The sequence below is a fragment of the Archocentrus centrarchus genome, chromosome 18 (assembly GCF_007364275.1).
Source record: "Archocentrus centrarchus isolate MPI-CPG fArcCen1 chromosome 18, fArcCen1, whole genome shotgun sequence".
Lineage (NCBI taxonomy): Eukaryota > Metazoa > Chordata > Actinopteri > Cichliformes > Cichlidae > Archocentrus > Archocentrus centrarchus.
In genome coordinates this window covers 22,418,840-22,442,787 of record NC_044363.1, presented here as the reverse complement: position 1 = coordinate 22,442,787, position 23,948 = coordinate 22,418,840, and the positions used below count along the sequence as shown (strand labels likewise).

Below are 23,948 nucleotides of genomic sequence, written 5' to 3'. Positions count from 1 at the left end.
AAAGGTGATTTAAGTGGTGTTGGTGCCAGACGGGCTGGTCTGAGTATTTCAGAAACTGCTGATGTACTAGGATTTTCACAAACAACCATCTCTAGGGTTCACAGAGGATGGTTTGAAAAAGAGAAAATATCCAGTGGGTGGCAGTTCTCAGCAAAAATGCTTTGTTGATGCCAGAGGTCAGAGAAAAATGGCCAGACTCCTTCGAGCTGATAGGAATTAACAGTACTCAAATAATCACTTGTCACTACCAAAGTATGCAGAAGAGCATCTCTGAATGGACTACTGCAGCAGAGACCACACCATGTGCTAGCCCTGTCAATTAAGAACAAAAAACAGAGGCTACAGTTTACAAGCTCACCAAAAATTGGACAACCAAAGATTGGAAAAATGTTGGCTGGTCTGATGAGTCTCATTTCTGCTGCAATATTCAGATGGCAGGGTCAAAATTTGGAAAGTGTCGATCCATCCTACCTTATATCAATGATTCAGCTTGGTAGAGCAAGTGTAATGGTGTGGGGGGATATTTTCTTGGCACACTTGGGCACCTTAGTACCAACTGAACATCGTTTAAACTCCACACCCCACCTGTGTATTGTTGCTGACCACGTCGATCCCTTTATGACACAGAGTACTCCATCTGATGGCTGTTTCCAGCAGGATAACGCACCATGTTCAAAAGCTCAATTCATCTTAAACTGGTTTCTTGAACATGATGAGTTCTCTGCACTCAAATGGCCTCCACAGTCAGCAGATCTCAATCCAAAAGAGCATCTTGGGATGTGGAGGAACGGAGATTCACATCATGGATGTGCAGCCGGCAAATGTTGCCAGGCGATTGTGTGATGCTGTCATGTCATCCTTGTTGGATCTGTGCCATGGAAGGTGAAGGAAAGAGAATATTAGCAGGGTGCCATCTAATAAAGTGTCTCATGAGTGAAACAAAAGAAGGATAGAAAAACAAAATGAGCATCAGCCAGATTTTTTTTTTTTTAATGTCCATAAAATAAAACAATTGTGCTTTCAGAAATAAGATTGATCTAGAAAACATTACCAGAGCTCCTTAAGAAAACCTCTTGGATCTTTTCTTAGTTAAAGAGTTCATATTTAACCTTGTTTAAACATTATCACGTTTCCCAGGATGGTGGTTGGTGGAGTATTTGGGCTGTTTTCTCAGACGTTTAAAAGGTTAAAGATTAAATTCAGTGTTTGACACTCATTTTGTGGGGTTTTTAGTTGTTCACTGGGTTTACAGGAAAGCGGGAGGGTAAATCAACAAGCTCACAGCTGGGTGACCCACAAAATCCTGCCTTAACAAAAGAGAGACCAGGAAATGTGTGGGAGAGAAAATCCCTATTGTACTGTTAGTGTGGCTCCAGAAACACTTACTGTGCTTCTAGCTGCTGATAAGTAAAACACACCTAAGTTTTATTGAAAGTCTTATCTTAACTCATGTTTCATACAAGCCCAGAAAGAAAAAAAATTAATAAATAAATTAAAAAAAAAAAACTGAACCATGGAACAAACATTAACAAGCTGTTTTTGTTTTCTGTGCATTTTTCTTGAGTTTAAGCTAATCAGTCAAGACTAAAATAAATTACACCAGGGATGTTCTTTACAGTGAGGTGGATATTTGCTCTTTAAGTATAAATTTTCCTCTGAGATGAGGAAGCGTGTTTGACATCATTAACGCCAACAGAGCCTGAGAAAACAACACGCTAACTGAGCGCACAACCTCAGGGACTCTACAGCCGGCTGCCTAATGGACCTGATAAAAACAACGTGGAGGAATCTGACACACAAGTGGCTCTTTATTTGTCCGCCACTCACTGTGTGGATGTACAGCACAAATTAACTTGTTGTGAAGCTGCTTTTGTGCCATTATCTTGAGTCGCTCTGATAACAGGAAAGAGACGGTGAACAATGCTGAGGTGCAGGCTTGTGTGGAAAAGTAGATGGTAGAAATGGTGAAGTTCATTCATACACATTAACAGCACATATTTTATGGTTCTAAAGAAGGAGTTCAATGACAGGCTCCATGTAAAGATTCAGCAGTGTTTTTTCCCTCTGCTAAATAGGAGAAAAGGACCTTCACCAGGGTGAATGTTGACAAAAGGAATGCCATTAAACGCGCCTGCAGCAGATGGCTGCTCCTCCCTGAATATTTTTCTGCCCGAGGTTTCTTCCTGTTAAAAGGAGTTTTTCCTTCCCGCTGTTGCAAAGTGTTTGCTGACAAGAGGTCGTCTGATTGTTGGGGTTTTCTCTCTATTAATAATATAAAACACCTTGAGGCGACTGCTGCTTTATTTGGTGCTATGTAATGAAAGTGAATTGAATTGAACTGTTATACTTCATTCCACATGGCCAAAAAAAATTTGGCAGGCACACAGACATCGGCCACAGACCCTAGTGCTCATCATCTGAGCGCAACTCATATGTCACTTATATGTGTGGACCCAAGCGGACCTTAGTGACTTTGGATCCAAAGTCCACTAAGGTCCGCTTGGGTCCTTAGTGGACTGCAAGGCTATCATCAATGCCTTAGCCTCGGGTTCTTTGGTTGTAGCAGACAGATGGATATTAAAGATAAAGATTGGTTGGTGACATGCCATTGCGAAGCTTTGAGCTGAGCGACTGCCACCTCTGTATTTTGAAATCAAAAACGATGAGCAAGGAGTGGCTCTGACTGTGAAAGCGAGGACCACCGCAGAGACACCGCACAGTCGTTGGCTAACATCTTGAAACTGACACATCGTTAGCCAAAGAGCATACTCCAGTGTATCCTCCCTTTTTTGACACTGAGGCTTGAAACTACTGATTGAGTCCATAAATCCTCGGAGCAAGTAATCTGGAAAGCTTCCTATCCCAAAAGTCTTGTCCCCTGCCAACAGATTATACATTTTTTTTTTAAATGTTGCTGTAGCTCTACAGTATTATCATGATTTATTTTTCGTCTTGATTAAAAAAAACCTCAGTAATCTAGTTAATCGTGACCATCATTTATTCCAGAGAACAATAGAAGTACATTTGGGTGACATATTCCTTCATTACCAAGAAGAAGGTCTCTGTAGTTCACTTTGAGTCAGTCCAGCATCAGTGCCCCTGCAGCTTTAAAACTCAGAATTATTCCTCCTCAAGAGTGCAGTTATTTTCCTGTTTGAGTAACACTCACTAAATGCTGCACTCTATAGTGATGAGTTTAAAGAGTTTCACCTGGAGCCACTGACAGTTTTGGGATACTAGAAAGTTTAAAATGAATCCTATCTGAAAGAATTAAACTGGTTGGAAATCCACACACTGCATGCTTGACCTTTAGCAGGAGGTGATGTGAAACTTACTGAAAGGAGCTTTTATTTTGAAGACGTGGCTGGTCACATCAAATCTGAAGCCGTTCTTCTCCTCTGCTCAAATGTCATGTGATTTTTTTTTTTTTTTTTGTTATGATTTTAATGCTTTCAAATACCTCAAAGTCTTCTAAGCTCTACTATTTTTTTTTTGATGCCTCTTCTCAGCTGACAGCGCCTCGCGGTTCCTTTGCACAAACAATAACATGCAGCTTTTGTGCTCATCTGATATTATGCTCACTGATAAAAGTTGCACACCAACACGTGTACCTCCTTTCTGCTGTTATTTATCCGCCTGTGCGGAGCGTATCATCTACCTTTCTGTGTATCCTTGAATCTGAGTGACAGGATCCAAGTGATGTGGTGACGCAGTAGGCGAGCTCAGCTCTGATGGACAGATGAGTCACTGGTTGATTAAGCAGATCCTGTTGCCGTCACACTGCACAGGATATACGGAAGTGTTTTTATTCTTCATCTTGCAAGACAATCGCACGTGCCGCTGCTCTACTGTGCAGGTGTGGCTTTGTTCTTAACACCGAAAAGCAGGATGTTACACTCAGAACTTCATTAAGAAAAATGCTTTTTTTGATTCTTGAGAAAAAAAAAACAAACAAACCTGTACTTCCCAGCCAGCCAACGAGCTTTGTGCTCATTTGTGCTTTAGCTTGTGATTTCACCTGGTTGCTAAACTGCCACCCGCTGCACGTACAAGTGTGTACTGTCCGTGGGGGGAAAAGTAAAAATAAAAACAGGCTCTTACTGTTGTTCTGAGCCATTTTTGGATCAAAGCTTTGGTTAAACTGTGAAATGCATTCACACACAGACAGGCCTCAGTGTGGATTGGAGTCTGGTAGTCTATCCCGCTGAGGTGCAGCACGTCGTATGCGACGTGAAACCCGCATCTGGGTCTCGGGTGGGTTTCTGCTGCGATGTGTTCAAACTCGGCGGTGAGTGGGTAGTAGTGTGAAGGGATTTTAGTGAAATGCAGAGAGAGATAAAGTCTGAAAGAACCCACGAGATTCTGGTAAGCGGGGTAAAAACAAAGGATTTGCTAAAAGCTATTGACCTGCTCAAACAGAGAAGGTGTTTCTTAGTAAATCAGTGAATTAAAAAGTTGAACATCCTCTGCAAAACAAATGGAACATGCCAGAATCCAAAGGTCTCAGGTGTAAAAACTGTAACTGAGGGAGCAAAGACGGATGAAGATGGAAAGGGGCGGCTGAGAGGAATAGCTAAGTGTCCAAAGAGGCTATTTTGGGGCTCCGCTCCACCTCTTGTGCTCACAGAGACACCGAGAGCCTCTCCTGCAACGAAGAGCCGAAATCAGTCAGTCGATCAGGATATTGGCTGCTGTGGAAGGTTCCCAAGGTGTGTACGTGAGCTGTGTGCAGTTCAAGCAAACACCCACAGGTGTTCATTAGCTGGGGCCCCCGGGGCCCTGCATGCTGCCCGCTGAGGCTCTAACTGCTGCGATGGCGAGGTTCAAACCGCGGAGTCCCACGGTGATCACACTTATTATGAAGAAGGGAGAGAAGCAGCGTTCACAAACAAAATTTTGATGTCCTGCAGAACGCAGAAGTCCAACAAGTGACTTTAAAGAACTGCTCAACACACCAGCTATACATCGCTTTAAAAGAACTGGTATATATTTTTTATAGTTTTAATTGTATAACAGCAATTACGTGGTTAATGGTGCTGAGGAACATCACAAGTAGTATCAGAAACAGATTTTTTTTTTTTTTTCCATGTCCATACTCCTCTACATAAAACTGCCTCCCTAAGGATGCAACCACTTTCCCTTTAGCAACCAAGCTATTATCTGACATATGCTGGCATAAAGAGAGCATTGATGATGAGGTCTTATTTTGTGAAGATTGGGGGATAGAGAATAATTGGAAGAACTGGCTTAAATTGATTTATATTTTATGCATAGAGCTGTTTGAGCTGTCGAGCCCCCCAACAGAGCATTTTTAGCTTCGTGGTCGGAAACCTGCTGGGTTACTCGCAGGAGTTTACACTAAAATGGTGCGTTCAGACTAGAGATATGTTACTCCTGCACACATGCAATCAGCAGACTATTCTAGGACCATCTCACAACATATAAATACTCTCCCCTAAAAACCCAGAGAGCCACTTAGATCAAATTAGTGATGTGTTTTCAGAGCTTTTTTCAATCCACTCATTTATTCTATTTGTATGTGACAGCAAAGCTGAACCACTAAGCTTCAGGCTGCCCACAAACTGTGACAATAAGCTAGACCTCATCACAGATTTCTGCCAGTTCACATCTTTGCATAGATTTGTATGTAAAAAATTAGATGCTGGCTCAGTCAAACTAGACTAAAAATAGAACGGCAACATCCTAGCGTGGTTTTCCCGGTGAGTGCGTTTAATATTTTTGTATATATGGCAAACTTTTTGCAACTGGTCACCCATCAACCTCTGTGCAACCACTTAATATTCTCTCAAAGATCCTTTATGTAGCATATCTTCTTCAGCTAGCTGCCTAGTACAGTATTAAATCCACAACGGACAAAAATTACACCGTTTTCAAGTACTTTATTTTATAATACAACAAGTAGAAATCATTGGCAGGCAAACAATGGGGGTAAGAAAATTAAAAACTGAAAACAGAACTGATCAAAACAGCTTATTATTACTTGAGAATCATCAACATTACTTGAGTGTGCTTCCAAAACCAAAGTACTGATAAAGAAAACTATAAGAGTTGATCTGGCAGAAGCATGTACTCGGTTAGGGAACAAACGTGAACACTGAGCAGCGATGGAGAGGCAGGTGTTGATATTAACGTGACACACTAATGTAAAGGTATCCTTCAATGATTAAAAAAAAAACAAAACACTGCACTGCTGTCCAGCCTCTGTGGTTCACTACCGCATGAGGCTCACGAGCTGAAACTAACGTCACAGGCCAGACTAGAAGCGCAAAAGCCTTTAATTAGAATAAAAACTAAAAGTAAAAAGCTAGCAGGGTGAATCGATGGCCCCTCTGAGGTTCACTCAGCTTACACTTACATTCACTTTAGAATAAATGATCTTATTTATGAAATGCTTTCACACTGTATAATGTGCATAATAGCAATGACAAGTAAGTGCATAACCTATGATTAAAAGACAGTCTCTCATCCTCCAGCTTTTAGGAAGATTCAATAAATCATCTGAAAAAAGCAGTAAGATTTCATAAATAAGAGGAACAAAAAAATGAGGACAAAACCACGGTGGGGAAACTCAAAGGTTGACTTTTCCTCTTTCGTGTGCTTGGGTCCTGTACAGACTATGGCAGGGACTGTGTTCACAGATGAAACATTAAGCTCCGAACATGATAAAAGGGTGGACATGGCAAAGCAGAGAGTGAGCACATGCGGGCTTATCGGGACTGTGTGGAGTGTTGGATGTGCTGCAATACGCCTGCGGGCCATACTCAGTGTGCACGCTGACGTCTCTTTGGTTGTGGCTTCATGCAAAACTTGCAGCTTTGGAAATGTAGCTTCCTTCACAATGCTGACATTATCCTCTGTCAGTACCACCACAGTTTAAAAAAAACAAAAAAACATCCAAGGGTTCAAAATATATTTTTGTTGTAAACAGAGTTTCTATTCATTCCCATGGTCTTAGATATGAATATTATTCTTCAGAAGCGTGGCAAAGTTTCACGGTTGTTTTGTTGATCTGTCAAGTCACAGTCACGTTTTTCACGTGGCGAGGGAGAGCGAGTGCAGCCATCAGTCACTCGTAGTCCTCTCCGGCAGTGGCGGCTTCCAAAGCGGCAAGAGCCTCTGCCACCATTGAGTCCGTGATGCTCTGCACCTCCTGCTCCTCGTCCTCGCTCTTTGACACCGAGATCCCGCTCTCCACCGTGGAGACATCTGGAGTCTTTGGCAGCGCGAGCTCGTCTTTCGTGCCCCCTGAGGACAAGCTAGTTGTGCTGGTTTGGATGTCCACTGACAAGACGCTACCCTCATCCCCCGTGTCGCACAGGTACTCCGGTGTCCCTCCCACACCCTCGTCTATCTCGTCTGCTGACAGCTCTTTGGTGGCAATCTCGTGCTCAGCGACGGAGCTGTTCCACCCGTTACTCGCTTGATGTCTCTGCTCGGCAGAGCTCCCCTGCTTCTCATAATTCTCTATGCTGGGGTACACGGGCACCTGACTCGGACCTTTTTCCTGCATCATCCATTGTTGTCCCACACCCTGTGGCTGGATGATGTAGAGCCCTCCATCTGTAGGCGGTATACTCCCCTGCCGGTGCAGTCTTTGGTTGACATGGTTGTTGTCAACCTCCAGTTTCAGCGTGCTCTCATTGGACCTGCTGTAGGCCAGGTTATGGAAGCCCTGCTTCTGCTTGTTCTGGTTGCCGGATGGGTTGCTGTTCAGGGCCCTGCCTGCGCGGTGCTGGGCCTGGTAGAGTGAGCCGCCTCGAGAGTCGGTCTTCCTCACGTCCACTGGGGCTGAGGGGTCATAGACGTAGCTGTGACAGAGACAGACAAAAGGTCACTGCTACAGTTAAAATGATATTAGCTACATACACTGCTCAAAAAAAAAATTAAGTGAAAATTTGATCATCACAGCTCAGCACAAACTCAGTTAAACTTTATACAAAAGCATTGTGTAATAAAGTATTGTGAATCCATTTCACCTCCTTTGGTGCAAATCAAAGTGACAACATGAAGAAACAGGATAACCCCCAAAAAGCAATGGTTTATCAGGTGGTGGCCACAGAAAATTGCACCTCCTGACTGATTTTTCTTTAGTGTCTTTGGCTCTACTGGTAGCAGGAGATGGTACCTGCAGCCTGATCAAGTTGCAAAAGTTAGTCCAGCTAACATACGTGTGGTAGAGGACATATCAGGACACGGGGAGAGCTGACAGGGCCTGGAAGGGCATCAACCCAGCACAGGACCGGTGTCTGCTCCTTGTGTGAGCAGAAACAGGAGGAGCGCTGCCAGAGCCTTTCTGACCAAACTGTCAGAAACAGACTTGTGAGGGTGGCACGAAGTCCCCTTCAATGCAACATATGCTCACAGACTAGCACTATGCAGGGCAACTGGCATTCCCCAAACCATCACTGACCCACTGCCAAACCAGTCATGCCCGATGATGTTGCAGGCAGCATCACGTTTGCCACGGCATCTCCAGACTCTTTCACGTCTGTGCTCGGTGTGAACCTGCTGTCATCTGTGAAGAGCACAGCAACCCCACCTACCCGCTGCTCAAAGCCAATTAGTCAGTCGAACGAAAGTTGGCTTAATTGGTGGGGAGGGAGGAGAAATGGCTTGTTTTAGACTGAGGATGAACTAAGGAATATGTCAGAGAAAGTAGAGAGCAAGAATAAAAATATGGGGCTGGAAATAAGCTAAAAATAGGTCCACTTTAAATATATATAATAATGTATAATATTATTTTCCTTTACTTTTTAAGCTTAGCAGCATAGTTGGAAGGATGGAGGCACTGATAGATGAAGACTGGTAGTAAATTTGATGCACAATAAATCTGACAGTACAGTACTTCCCTCTGACATGTGGCGGGAGTATTAAATATAAATTTGTACTTAGAAACAGTACTTGCATGAGTGTACTTCAGTGAGTTATACTCCACCACCGGGTTTTAAATAGCTAATGTGACAAAGTAAGTGTTTTAAAGAGGTCACTTCGGGCTACAGAGACATGTGATGGCCATCCTTTGAAAACATTCAACAACTAGATGTAGTGAAAACACACACCCTGCTGTATTTAAAATGCAATCTCACATTCATGAATCATTTTAACTACTTATTTAAACACACTTACTTCTAACTGGTGCAAACTGAACGAATCAAAGATGAATTTCTACTTTCCAGATGAGCGACTTCTCGGTTTTATTCTGCGGATCACTGCGGCGACAGACGGACGGGGCCATTTCTGCCTGTCTGACGGGGGCTCCTCGAGTCAGATGCTCCAACAACCACATACTGTACACTGACAGCGATGAGGATATTTTATTTGTGCAGCCGCCCTGCACATTTCTAAATGCAATGTGATGTCAAAGGCGTGCATGCTCTTGATGTTTACAGAGGCTGCCTGAGCCTCAGCGGTGGTAACTTCTGCACTGCTCATGTAAAATGTCAGATAGATTATGCCAGCGTGTTGTAGGAAGGAAATGTGCACAGGCCTGACTGCACTCTTCTTTTGGGTTTAAAATGTGAAATACTGACTTTTACTTCCAGATGTTGGTTTCTTGAGAGGCCAACAAAAAGTGAAACATGATAAAAGATGGCGACAGACACACAGATGTTCAGTCCTTCTGTTTTACTCTGTCTTTACTCGACTAAAGCTAACCTTAGCATAAAAAGAAGTGTATCCTATATCATTAGCTTCTTGCCACATGTGAAGCTCATTAATGACCAATCAGACTGAAGAGTAAAATAAAAGGCTTTTACACATTCACACTGAAAAATGTCTCAAAGCTCAAATCATCTTGAACTGGTTTCGTGAACATAACAATGAGTTCTCTGCACTCAAACGGCCTCCACAGTCAAGCAGATCTCAACCCAATAGAGCACCTTTGGGATGTGACTACCAGCTGTCAGCAAACACGGTCATTTTGTGACAAGAACACGTATTCTTTTATCCATCAGTCAATAAACAGATGAAAAAATAAATTATATTCAAAATACACAAAATTAAAAAAAACCAAAACAAACAACTAATACTGAGGACTTATAATGCCATGAAGCTGCTGAGTTGGATGTTTGGGATGAGTGATACTGAATAAAACAGGGACATGATGACCTGAAATCAGTTTACTGAGTTTCTGTTTTCACTCAGAAGAAGAAAATGACATGAAAAGTAGCCCTGATGCACTGTTTAGCCCCGATGTGTCGCTGTCTCATTTGATGTTGCTGCTGAATCTCTGCTTCTCACCTGCTTTGTTAGCCCTGCTGTGAAACGGGTCTTTTATTGCGTGCATCACAGCGACACGCGCTGCCAGAGATTTGTTGACGTTGTCCCAATTCCTCAAAGGATGCTAGAGGTCGACAAGGTCTGAGACTAATTACAGCTCATTCGTTCTACACAGTGAGCATCCCCTCACAGACGTGATGACAATCTGATACCTCCACTTTGAAGGATGTACTTACAAGGGCGTAAGTACAAGACGCTTGCTCTCGCACACACCTCGACAGGTATTACAAGTGCTGGAGGGGGTGGAGGGTGTGGATGGTGTAGCAGTCTGTCAGACATGACCTGCTGTGAGCAGCTCATGCTTTTCACGCCCATCTTTTCTTCATTTCGTGTCTTTTCTCCTCCACCCCGCCAGCCTCCATCTTTCACCTCTCCAGGAGCTCCCGTTCCAAACAACCTCCTCCTTGTGTCTCCTTCCGCGTCGCTGTTGTGTAGCTGCAGCTCACTAATCTTCTACAGCTTCGCACTGACTTCTCCTTCATTTCAGCATCTTCCCTCAAGCTTTTTTTTTAATCTCCCACCTGCTTTGTCTTACGTTTTCATGTTCACTTGTCTGTTTTTTTTTTTTAAATCTAACCCTCCTTTGGCTTTACTTTACAGTATTCAGTATTCAACAGAAACTCAGGAAGTCCTTAGAATTAAGAAGATAACCTTCAAACAAATAGAGTGATTAAATAACAGCTTTCTATCTTCCCTCCCAGGAAGCGGACACACAAACAAGTCACCTGCCTACGCAGATACAGTCAGACACGAGCGCTCACCCACTGACTTAAGCACCCCTCTCTCACCCTGCATCCTTTCCTTCTGTTTCCCTTTGCAGAGAAAAGCTGAGAAAATGAATGTTTTCCATTACTTTCGCTCCTGGGCAGCACCGCTGCAGCTTCCTGGCTGCCAAGGTGAAATTTGAGGCGCACTTTCAGAAAAGTGAGAGATACACAGGGTGGTTTATTACAGGGAAAAAAATAATTCATAAAGCTGGACAAAAGACTTGCTGGGAAATGAAACAGTGTTTTCATCAACGACAGGAAGCTGCCGGTTCTTTCTCCGAGCTATTTTTCCGAGAGCAAAATAAATGACATGTTGCTCCAGTTTTCTGGTTTTTGGTTTTTGAGTGGACAGACCAGGGTTATTATAGTTAACGAAAACGAACGAAATAACGAAAACTGAAATTGAAAAAACATTGTCGTTAACTGAAATAAAAAAAACTAAAATTAAAAGGAAGAAACGACAACTAACTAAAACTGAATTGTGAGTTTACAAAACTAACTAAAACTAACTGAAATTATAGATATTGTTATTTTTTCAAAAGTCTTGTGGATTGATATGAAATCATTTTTTTCCTCTCTCCGAGTTTAAGCTCGGAACGCCGTCGGGCAAATGGGTGCGCATGTGCGTGCGTGCGCACACCGCGCTGCTCCTCAGAGAGTCCCATGTGGAGTGTTTTTTTTTTTTTTTTTTTTTTACTATGATAGCACAGATAGCAGCGAGTGTCTTGTTGTGGATGATGTTGTGGATGATGTACAGAACACTTCTTATCAGGAAAAAAAACACCAACATCAAAGTAGACCTGAGAAGCGCACACAAGGCAGCTACGGAAACCGCTCTCATCCTACAAGGCAACCCGGCCTGCACCTCCAGAGAAACGTGACTACTCGTCGGGTCAACGCAGCCACAACGTTGTGTTTAGTCCTTGTGCGTTTCCGGCTACTTTATCAGTCAGATAATAACAATCAGGACTAATAATCAAAGCATCAATATAAGGACTCACAAATGTCAGCAAATTCCTGGAGGGAGCTGCTGAAACTATGGGAATGGACGTGAAGGAATGAAGAAAGTGAAAAAACAGGGACAAATATGTTTGCACCCTAAAAACTGAGCACAAAGAGCGAGGCCCAAAAAACCCCCAGCACACAACCACAAGGTAATTAACACACGCAATCCAGCTATACATGCATAAATGCGGACATGAGGTCGGACACTTCCGTAGGCTACAGAGGCCGCAAAGACCCTGCAAGTCTAATCAGCGAGCATCTAACCAAGCTAGCTCCAAAACAGAAGCAGCATCAGGTGGAGAGAACATCAGGATGCAGCTGGATTTGAGCTTTGACTCCTTCAAGGAGTTTGTTTTTGTCAAACACCACATGTAGCTGTTGTTAATCTGCTGCACTGAGGCTGAACTTTATTGGGAGTTTATTGTAGAATTTATCGAGTTTTGGAGTTCATATTGTTATCAGTGTCTCCCTGTTGATGTTCATGTGTGTCCTCAATATTACACACATTTAGCATGTAGTGCTGCTGTCTGTGAACAGTTGGTTGCTGAATTTATTTCTTTAAAGGGTATCTTTAAAGGGTACCTGATTAAGTATGAAAATACTAAAACTAATACTGAAACTACTAAAACTAAGCATAAAACCAAAAATAAAAACTAATAAAAACGAGCAAAACCACTCTGAAAACTAATTAAAACTAACTGAATTAGAGAAATAAAAGTAAAAACTAACTAAACTAAACTATAATGTAAAATCCAAAACTATTATAACCCTGGGACAGACCAACCCCCCCCCCCCCCCCCCCCCCTCCCCCCGCCTATCCAAGTGTATAATTTTCCTGGTTATCACGGTCATCCTGGAAACCACACACTGCACCAAGTTCAGTCAGCAGGCGATTAAGGTAAAGAAGAACCCTCCATCGCTCACAAGCCAGTTCAATGATTAGACACACCTGCACAATGTGACCACAATACCAACTCCCCTCTTGTGCTACAGAGATTAAAGCTGATTGCATCTGTTCTGCAATACAATAGGTGCAGAGGTGCCTATAGATTTTATGCCAGTGAAGCCATTAGAGTTGTAATGTTTTCAATGTGAGGCACTTTGCCCTCTTAACCAAATGAAAACTTCCACCTTGCAGAGTGAAGTTACAAGGAAATACTCCCCTGGAAACCAAATCCATCTGCTACAATGAAACAGACTTGCTTGCGGTTATTCCTCTGGATTCGATGCATCTGTCCTGTGCTGCTGATCCAGTAATCTAAAGGCCCACCCTGCCAAACCCCCCCCCCCCCCCCCCCCCTTAACCTTGTTAATCCCAGAAATGTGACACTCCAGACAATTAGGGAGGTATGCGTGCTTGTCACAAGCATTCACATATGTATCTTTTGACATGGGAAAGAAAAAAAAAAAAACCCCAGCTGCGTAGTGGGATTATGACTGTGGTATGTGAATAGCAGCGTGCCCTTTCATTAATCCGCAATCAAAGCCTTGTTTCTCTGCCCTATTCCATCTCCTCCTTCACCTCAAAAAAGCATGGCGATGTCGAGCCCTGACAACAATGCCATGTACGCTTTTAATGACTGGGCAGCCCTGCAGAAAATAAATAAAAAATACAGTAAGCAGGGGTGAAGGCTATTGGCATATCGACTCACGGTTTGTACTAAGTATCCACGAGGGGCTCACCAAGCAGACGTATTATAAATGGACCTCTCACTATCTGCATGAAACGGACAAGAAATCATTAAGCGGCCAAGAAGACATTAGAACTGACACTGAGGAGTAACATTAGAAAATCAACAGTGAGAGGTTGTTACAGAGGAGCTGTTTAGAGGTATATGGAGCCAGACAAGTACTGCAGGCCACTTAGAGGGAGTAAAAAAAATCTGATATCAATGTAACCATCTTCTGATGGCTGCTTCCAGCACCATGTCACAAAACTCAGATCATTCTTGAACATGACAATCAGTTCACTGCACTCAAATGACCTTCACAGTCACCAGACCTCAGTCCAATAGAGCACCTTTAGGATGTGGTGGAACGGGAGATTTGCATTGTCCTGGTGCTAATAAAGTGTCCAGGGAGTGTGTAATGATGCTAAATTATGGCAAGCTTTTATTTATTTATTTTTTTTCGGGCTTACAGAACAGCACATAAGCTATATCTATAAAAGGCCTTATATATCAGTCAGGCTCTTCATGACACTATTTTTAAACACTTGGCAAGGGCAAACTTAAGGTGACCCAACAGGTAAATATAAAAGCTGTGTGACATCTTCCTAGATAACATTCTTTAAATAGCTTTCCCGTAATTCTTTACACACAGTCCTTCATGGTAGACTGACCCCTCCTCAACAGGAACCCTCCTTCTCCTCCCTTCATGTCCCCCCAATAACAAAAACAGTTCTTGAGGGAGTTCTTCCTGATTACTGTGGGGTTTTACTGAGGATCAGTGTTGTGGCAATATACAAAAGAATGATTGCACGGGACAGAAAAGTGGCACAAAAACAAAACTAGGCTAGAGGAAATGTCTGCAGAGCAGAAACACTTCTCACCTTTTAATCATCCTGCAGCACCGACACCCCATTTGGCCAGCTGTGTTGTGGAGCTGTAGAGAGACAATAACAAAGTTATCAAACTTTAATCACCCCTCAGCTGAACTGAACAGACAAACTCTAAAGTGTCAAAACATGCACGTATTGTTTTCACCACGAGGAAAGGCCACAGTTTACTGTACGACACACACACACGCACACAGAGTTTGCTATTGATCGGACCGTTCACCCCCTCCGACATGCGGGTGGTTTAGAAACCAGGGGGGCCTTTTTTTCGGGGCTCTCCCGAAATTTCACCTCATCTGTCAAGTTTTTTTGGCTTCGCCCTTGGTTTCGACGGTATTAGAACATCGGCATGAAAACTCTGTCTGCCCGAAGCGCCGATAAAGATGTTATTGCCATCCATCACTGTTGCTTGAGTGTGTTGAGGAGTGTGTATCTATGTGCAGGATGAGAGTGACCTTTTCTCTCCCGGTGGTATGTTTCTCCAGGCTTTGGCATTTCATTGCCTGGGTAAATAATTAATCACTGAGTCTTGAATGGGTTTGTCTGAACGCAAAGGAGAGAGAGAGAGAGAGAGAGGGATCGAGGGAGGTAGAGGACACCGTGTCTCTTTGTCGAGGAAAAGGAAAAGATGTGTGGCCCCCTGAGAAAACAGCTTCTCTTCTTAACCTTACCTCTCTGACCTTGCTGGACTTTATTTTTGGTTCTAGCTCAGTCTGCGATCAGAATGGGATAAGAATAAGCTCCACAAGTGTAATGTGTTGACAGAAATTATAGGGTGACACTGGCGCAGATGCACAATGTCAACATAGAATTAATTACAGGGGATAATGTCAAAAAGCAAACTGTACACCTTACTGATGTGTTATGGAAGGAACGGCATAGAAGCACTGCTGAACTTCAGTAAAATGATCTGTCTGGTGTTATAACTTAATCATTTCATATGTTCAGCAGCTGCACTTCATGAAACAGGAGTAAACGTACACAAGTTGCAGACATTCAAACCTAAATAAGTTACAAGTTGGTGCCCTGCTACCAGCTGCAGACGTGTGTTCTACCGTAATTTCCTTGCAACTAAGAAAAATATCAGTGGTTTTGCAGTGATTACAAGTAGTTATGGTGATGAACAGATCACCCAGAGGTTAAAACCTGCAATACCATCAACCTCGATTGCAAGGCAATTGCATCGGTCAACTGGTGGGAGGCAACCTGGCTCCAAACAACTGTAGTCCAACTTGGACTGACTGCAGTCACTCTCAGACGGATTGGCAAAGGTTTGCAAATAATTGCCATCTTAATTATAAATGCAGACTGACCGCCAACACGAGAGTACAACTCATATGCAATGTTTTTCTTTACAACAGGAGACTCGACTCAGCTGGTTGCCAGTTGCATTGTGGTTATATTCCTAAATAAAAGCAAATCTGCTGGATGCGGACACCATTCTGCAGTTCAATGGCTGTCCTGCAGCCACTACGTCACTATTTGTGGAGGAATTTGTGAAATTCTATTAAAAATCTACAAGGTTCTTGCTGAACTCTGAAATACAGTAGTTAATGTGAATTTCTGTGAACACAGACAGAACCAGGTTTGGGATTTTTTGTTAGATGCATCACAGTTAAACAGACGTGTGGCGTGTAACTGCCAACATGACCCCGTTCAGTCACAAACTGATAGCAGGCTGACTCTAGAAGCCAATTGAAAATAAAATCTGACTGATCACTAACCACTAGTATTTGAACAATGGTGAGCTATGGTACAGGAGACTAACCTACAACAGGCTTTGGATGCACAAGCATCACAGTGGGATCAATTTACTGTTGTGCTGGGGTAGTTTCATGATTTGTTGACCATTAGAAAACACTGTGATTTATAGAACATGTGAATGTGCCACCACTCGGGCAATCTGTATCCATTACTCCTGAGTATTTTTAAGCTGCTGTAAGACCAGACAGGTATGATGTAAGAGGGTTCAGTAGCTGTGGGACTCTATACATCTTTTCACAACGGCCTGAAGGGAATGAGGTAGCAACATCAGGTGGGCTCTGTTTGTGGGATTGGTTTGAAAAATGCTTGTGGGACCACCAAATTTGCTTCTCACGTTGGATCGATTGAAAAAAAAAAAAAAAAAAAAAAGCAAACAAGGGTTTGCTGATTTATATAACTGTACAAGCTGCATTACAAATAAGACTATCACTCCATCATGGCTGGGTCACTTTTCTTTTTCTTTTTTTTTTTTTTTTTAAGCATGCAAGCCAGCATTATTTGTCGAAAAGCAACAAAGCATGACTTAGCTCTCCCAAGACAGCTAATTATCCTCCTACAGGTCTGCTGCTGTGCGCAAAGACAGAAAAAGAGTCCAGCGCCAGAGGTGGGTGTACACACTGAGGATGCAGGGAAAAAAAAAAAAAAAAAAAATCAGCACACACATAGAATCAACCTCAGTAGCATGGTCTCGTCTCACAGTGGCCTCTTTTCACTTCTCTCGCGATTTGAGGTGGGCTTGACTGTAACGTGGCTGAAGCCATCGCCTCAACAGATTCATCTACATTTTCATGGGGACCTCTGACACATTCGCAGCTACTTATGAGAAAGCCAAGAGGGTGCAGCACGTTGAGTGCAATTCAGAGAGGCAGAGAGACCCAGTGGTTCGACAGGCTGCGCTTTAAATAGAGGACCCTGTTTCACACACTGTTGCTCTGGCGAGCACCAGCTCTGCCAAAGTGTCCCTTATCTTCCAGAAGGGGAGTGAGAGAAGAGGTAATTTCCCAGCGGGCTTCAGGAACTATCACATTAATGGAGAGCTGAAGTCACTAGGAGCCGACTTTTACAATTACCAGTCACATTCAGGCAGGTCAATAATCATCTGACAAGCTCCCACTCTCAACCCTCTGATCGCTCAGGCCGCTGGATATGCAGCTTTCTCCCTCCTCCTCCTCCTGTTTTCTTGTTGTGCCGTGGCATTTCTTTCCTTGTGCATTATGTATATTCCACATCTCAGACTCGTGTCTGCTGCTTTCTGCTCTGTATGCCCTTGGGGGTGTTTTAATGTGCTGAAGTCTTGCAGGCTGCTTGGATTCTTTAGGGAGCATCCTCAAACCCGGGGCCTCCTCTGCCAAATACTGTATCTGCACAGTAAATAGTCCTAAACCCTTTGGAATAATTGACTCTGACTGAACTCTTATAAATTCATTATGACTATGAATAACTTTAGCACATTCTTGGCACCACGTTTTCACTCCAGATTAAAAACAATAACCTATGTGCCAGCACACGGATTATGGAGTGGAATAATTAAGACATTTAATGCACTATCACAGCAGGTCTCTGGGTTTGGTTACTGTTTGGCTTTATGGTTATTCTAGTGATGAGAGCTCCATAATGTTGTGGTTTACACATTCATCTAGTAAGCAAAAAAGAAGGAGAAAAAACAAAACAAACCCAAGTTCAATCCCAGGAGACTCGAATCCCTTTAAGGCTGCGTCCAGAGGGGCGCGTGATGTAAAAGAAATGTGCCAAATCAAACATGTGGTGACCCCTTATGAATAAGGGAGCAGCTGAAAGTAGCTAGATGAAACTATTTTATGATGATTTTGTTGTTCTCTGAGCATTTATCCTGTATATGATGAGAAAACAGAACACCTACTATCACATTTACAGATAGTCTCAGCCTTAGTTTGAATTCAGCTTTTATTCTTCACTTGCTCTCAGACCATTAAACAGCACCGAGGCTGCAGCTGAAGAACTAAACTCGTCTTTTAAACATTAAGTTAACGAAATACTAGATTATAATCAGATTCACTCGTATCTTTATGGTGCTGTGATATTGAGTCCGTTCACTTACACAGATGGCGGTTTTTGCTGGCTTTCATTCCTGGCTTCAAATAGGCTAAACTTTATTCCTACAGCAGCTCTTGTCCAGCTTTACTGACTAAAGTATTTAACATACACATTCATACTGTTAATATTAAACTTCTTTACAGTGCTTTTACACACACACACACACACACCTGATTTGTCTACAGTAGCTTTGTTGCATTCAGTCTGTATTATGTGTTTAACCTCTTCATATGTTTCTCATATTATTGTTTCAACTTCCTTTGTAAAATCAGCTGCTCTGTTGCCAGTTACAATTATCCATAATTGTAACTGGTCAGATGCTGCCAGTGCCACTGCCTTTCATGTGAGCGTGCAGGTGAAAGACTGGGTTAAATTGAATAACGTATCTATGATATAATTGTATTTATTCCACATTTTCCTACAACAGTGTTTAAAGGCAGCTACTCTTTTGATACATAAAGTGTTAATGACTTATCACTGCACAAAAATCTGCTTATACCAAAATAGTTGAATACGGACGAGGAAAAGTCTCCAAACAGAGCGTTAAACTGCTAATGCTTCCTCCACGGTAGGTTTTGTGGGTAATTGTATAACTTAATTTTGCCCTTCTGATCTGCTGCTCAAAACAAAATTAATTGCAATATTAAATCCACTACAGAGAAGCAATGTGCATGTAGACCAAAGAGAAGATGGCACAAGGCTTCAAAAATATGTAGCCCTGAAGTAAATCTCATGACTTTCCCTCTCATGTGTCAAATCATGGGAATTGAAAAAGGTTTGGAAAACCTGAAAGCGAGATGCGTGCTAGACTATTTTTATGAGTCAAACACTGTAGAGACAATAATTCTGTATCATAAAATTGTGGCCATAGTGATTAACAACATTTTTATCATCCCGCAGAACCGTTTTACCTATAGTCCACCTTCTATTTAACATTTCATGCTTACTGAGAGGCCGCACGAAACAAAAACATCCAAAACATTCCAATAATACTAAAATTAAAGCTTCGGTTTGGTAGTTTATGTAAACTATTGAGGAAAGAGGTTTAAATAAAGGTTCAACTGAGTGCTTAAAACAGTAGAAACTCTACAGTAGATACTTTTGTCTTATTTCTGCAGAGAAAACACACACCTGAGAGCCAGGCACATGGATATTTCTGGTGTAGTTTGGTTTAGATCCAGTGAGGACACACGGCCAGACAGGATGACTAATGGCTGGCTGGCTGGGTCGGAGAAAGCTGTTTTGCATCGGAATGGAGTTGGGTTGCAAATTTGCAAGGCAAAAACTGGTTCTGGGTTGTGTGAATGCTGACAATGTGATTGTAGTATTACCTGCCTCGGGCTACCCATTCTGCTGCTGGTCAGCACAAACAGCTCACAGTCAGAGGGGGAACTAGTCCTGCCGGCCAGAGATGACACAATCCTCCTCAGAGCAGCAAAGGGCCAATGAGTAACTCACCAGTTACGTCACTGCTCTGATAACTAAGAGACATTAGCATTAAAGTCCAAGACAACTCCCAAAAACTCAGCTTAACGAAAATGAGAGGACAAACACGACTAACAGGGCAGGCTCATATATGCTCTGGCTCCTGGATGTCTACGTACCACGTTGTGTTTGCAGAGTAAATAGGCACTGATACGCACGGGTAAGCGGGAAGAACAAGGGAACAAGTGTAGTGAACATCCGTGAGTTCCCATTTCTATTATGTGTTATAAGATTAACCTTTGGTAAAGTAAATCAAATGTCTTTAGCTCTATACGGGCCTAACAAGAGACCAGAGCCCAACCTGTAGCATACGTGATGTGAGGGAGTCTCAAATTAGATACGGCCTGTCTCTGTCATCTGTAAATTAGCTGAGCACACGTGGTGTACGTGACTGGGAGTCAGAGAGGAAAAGAAATCATGTGATGATATCTAACCTCTATCTGTCAAAATCAATATTTTTACTTCAACAATGAGGCAAAAGAACATGTGCGTGTGAATCAGAGAATTATCAACCGTCTCTTCTCAACACTAAAGAAACTTTATGGCATCTTTGAAGCCACTCTTTGGCTTTGGGGTCAGCCAAGGACGCAGGATTCATTTCAGAAGTGTGGGAGCAACTGGCAACAAATACAAAATCACTATCAGGAGGAGACGGCAACAGAGATCAGACTGATGAGACTGCGACTCAAAGATATGCCCTCTGCTACACAAGCCACTCTACTAAAGTAAGCTCTTCACAATGAAGACAAACCAGCATAAAAATACATACATACACATATAAAAAAAGCTCATGTGTTATGTGTTCATGTGATGTGCAAAATGTCTTTAAAAATGTTGTGTTAGAAGTGAAAAAGTTGTGTTTCATGTTAGACAATGACACCCTCCCATAAACAACAGGCAAAAATTGCAACTAACTTGTGAACACAGTGGGTTATTTAGCAGCTAGTTCCTGTTGGAGACTAAAAGAATATTTATATTTTTGTGTCTGTTTCCATTAGAATACATTTATTTTACAGCTGTAGTTTCTAACTAATTTTTCAAAGAAAATTTCAGAGTCAAAACCAAGTGGCAACCTCCTGTGCCACCATCAAAGCAAGAAGGTTGCTGGTTTGAATCCCACGATTGGCTGGGGCCTTTCTGTGTGGAGTCTGCATGTTCTTCCTGTGCCCGTCTCTGGGTACTTCGGCATCCTCTCACAGTCCAAACACACACGTTAGGGGGACTAAAATGTTAAAATGTGACTTGTGGTCTGAAGTGCTCTGAGTGACCAGTAAGACTGGAAAAGTACATTAAAGAAGTACCAAAAACTGCAGTCCCTCAAATGGCCACTTGAGGCAGGCTCCAAAAGCAGGTCAATCCCCACAGACTCCCAGGTTAAAATGCCCAACTCTACAGTAGAAATAAATATGTTTACAGCCTAGTTTTCTTTCTATAGCTAGTTTCAGGATTTAATAATATTCATATAACTCATTTGTTTAAATTAAATTAAGTCTTATATCTTCACTGGACCTGTCAATCTTGTCCTTTTGGAGCAATTTTTGTGCATTTATCTGACAAATAACCTGACTTGGTGTGTGATTAACTGCACTGAGAGCCCCTCTGCTCCGTTTTTGAGCGAATTTCTGGTATTTTATTTGTAAATTTTGTGACACTGATAAGCAGGTATCTTTGGGAAATGGACTGGTACTTATCTACAATCCTGATTTAGTACAGAACTTAAAGTGCTGTTTTACTACAAGCCCGTCTTTATCAGAGCCTCGTCTGGCAGTAATTAAAAAAAAAAGTGGACTTAGAACAGATGGTGGTGGCAGCCCACAACCCCCACCCCCACCCCCACGCATTTTAAAAATTTATTGGATGTTTTATATTTATTTAGTTAACTTTTTGATTTTTCATATATACATGAGTTAGCACTCTCATCCAAATATGGTCACTGCTGGCTCCAAACAAGCCCACAGGCAGTCCAAATAACAGAGCCAAGGTTTCAAAGCATGGGTTCAAAAAGTAATGGGGTACCTGTGTTCACTTTTATATACGTGTCCAAAACAAATGATCGGCACGAGAAGTACAAATGCAGGTGCAAAGGTTATTAACGAAGATCACAGGATTCATGACACAAAGAGATGAGGTACAAACCCGTCTGTAATGAACCTTTAAAACCTCCGAGAGGCTTTACAGTAACTACCAGCAGCCGACTGAGACTCACTTCAGAACATCCAAATGACCAATCATGTTCCCCTGGAGACTTTCCAAACTCATAATGAGATTGACGATTCAATCTGTGCATCAAATGACTATCATTCATTCAGATATTTGCCATTGTTGGCTGGCAATAACAGTCCTTTATCTGCTCCCTGTGCCATTCAATATATTATATATTGCTCCTGTTTTTTATGGTAGGGAAGATCGTAGGACAATTACTGAAGGGGAGAGATATTTCAGTCCCGGCAGCTTGGCTGGGCTCCCATTTTTCTCGCTTTCTGAGTTTTCTTCAGAGGAAATTGAAACGTTTCATCTTGGAGAAACAGGTGCAATAAAGGTGAGATTGCTGTAGAGTGTCCTCTAAATGTGGAATGGATTGAAATCCAGGGGATACCTGAGAAAACTGGCAGTCAGAGCCATTTGTGAAGGGTTGCTGGAGGTGGAAAATCTAATCTGAAAAGATAAAACTTGAAATAATGCTTCCTCTAGAAAGAGTCAGGTTAAAGGTGATTTGACCTGTTCAGAGTTTTGTTTGGAAACAGGAGGTATTGTCTGTGAATGGGGGATGGCTATTTTTATAATCACACAAGATGAGCGGTTGATACAGCATCTGAAAAGGTGACTTGTACTCTTTGGATTGAGGGCAGCAATAGAGAAAGAGAAAAATAATATATATTAGGTCATATTTTAATAGAAGAATCAGGTACCTTAATTACTGACAGACAATTACAAACAGGTAACACTTTTAAACTACCGTATTTTTCGGACTATACGTCGCTCCGGAGTATAGGTCGCACCAGCCAAAAAATGCATATTAAAGAAGAAAAAAACATATATAGGTCGCACTGGACTATAAGTCGCACTTTTTTTGGGGGGGGGTTGATAGAATCCGAGACCCAGAGCAGAAATTCCATCTTGAACGGCAATTTAAAATAATAATGGATTAAAGAACAGGACGAACACGGTTACACCTATGTTATTGCTAACGTAGCACATTCAGCTACATGACGCACAACGAACACGTGTTCGGTATTGTTACGTTGTAAACACACTTCCAAAGTCGGCGATATTCACAACAAAGGTCGTCTTTATTAACAGAAAAACGGCTGCTGTAGGCCACAGCCACGCCAACCACAACTACAACAGCGGAACAGCAACACACACACAGGCAAGCTCTCGGTCTTTTTCTCTCTCTCCATGCTGCCTTCACGAACCTCCCGAACAGTCCGAAATCCCACAACATCAACACGCTCTCTAACTAAGAGAATCGCTACAGTATGTTAACGTAACATTAAGTTATTCAGATAACCATAGCATAAAGAACATACTAACAAGTTAACCAAACCATCAATCCATTGAATTCTTCATCCTCGGTGTCACTTCTAAACAATTCCGTACACTCCGTAGACGAAGTGCCGCTTCCTCTTCTGTGTCGCGTTAGTCAGACTCGTCGTCAGCTGCAGTTCCAATTATTCCAGCCTTTCTGAATCCCAACAGGATGGTTTGTCACTGAAGCCCATGTTTTCTTGATCCATCCAATGACTTCCAGGAAAGTTGGGTGGCGCATTCTCCCAGTTGCCGTTAAGCTGTGCTCTCCATCCATCATCCACTGCGCCCACAGGTTACGCAAGACTGCCTTAAAGCTGCAGTTCACGGAGATGTCAAGTGGCTGGAGTATTTTGGTTCATGTGTTATAAATGTCACATATACGTCGCTCCGGAGTATAGGTCGCACCCCCAGCCAAACTATGAAAAAAAGTGCGACTTATACTCCGGAAAATACGGTAGTCATTTCTG

At 42.4% G+C, this 23,948-nt stretch overlaps 1 protein-coding gene across 1 annotated transcript in view; it reads right to left on the bottom strand.

The window, feature by feature from the left end:
- Window positions 1-5,938: 5,938 nt before the first annotated feature.
- The window catches only part of LOC115797412 (uncharacterized), a 29,701-nt gene continuing 11,691 nt past the window's right edge, over window positions 5,939-23,948 (bottom strand). Inside the window, exons 2-3 of the mRNA XM_030753989.1 lie at window positions 14,623-14,675; window positions 5,939-7,829 (exon numbers count right to left, since the gene is read on the bottom strand). Coding sequence (XP_030609849.1) covers window positions 7,088-7,829; window positions 14,623-14,654 — 774 coding nt within the window. The 5' untranslated portion in view covers window positions 14,655-14,675 and the 3' untranslated portion in view covers window positions 5,939-7,087. The remainder of the gene's footprint in view (window positions 7,830-14,622; window positions 14,676-23,948) is intronic.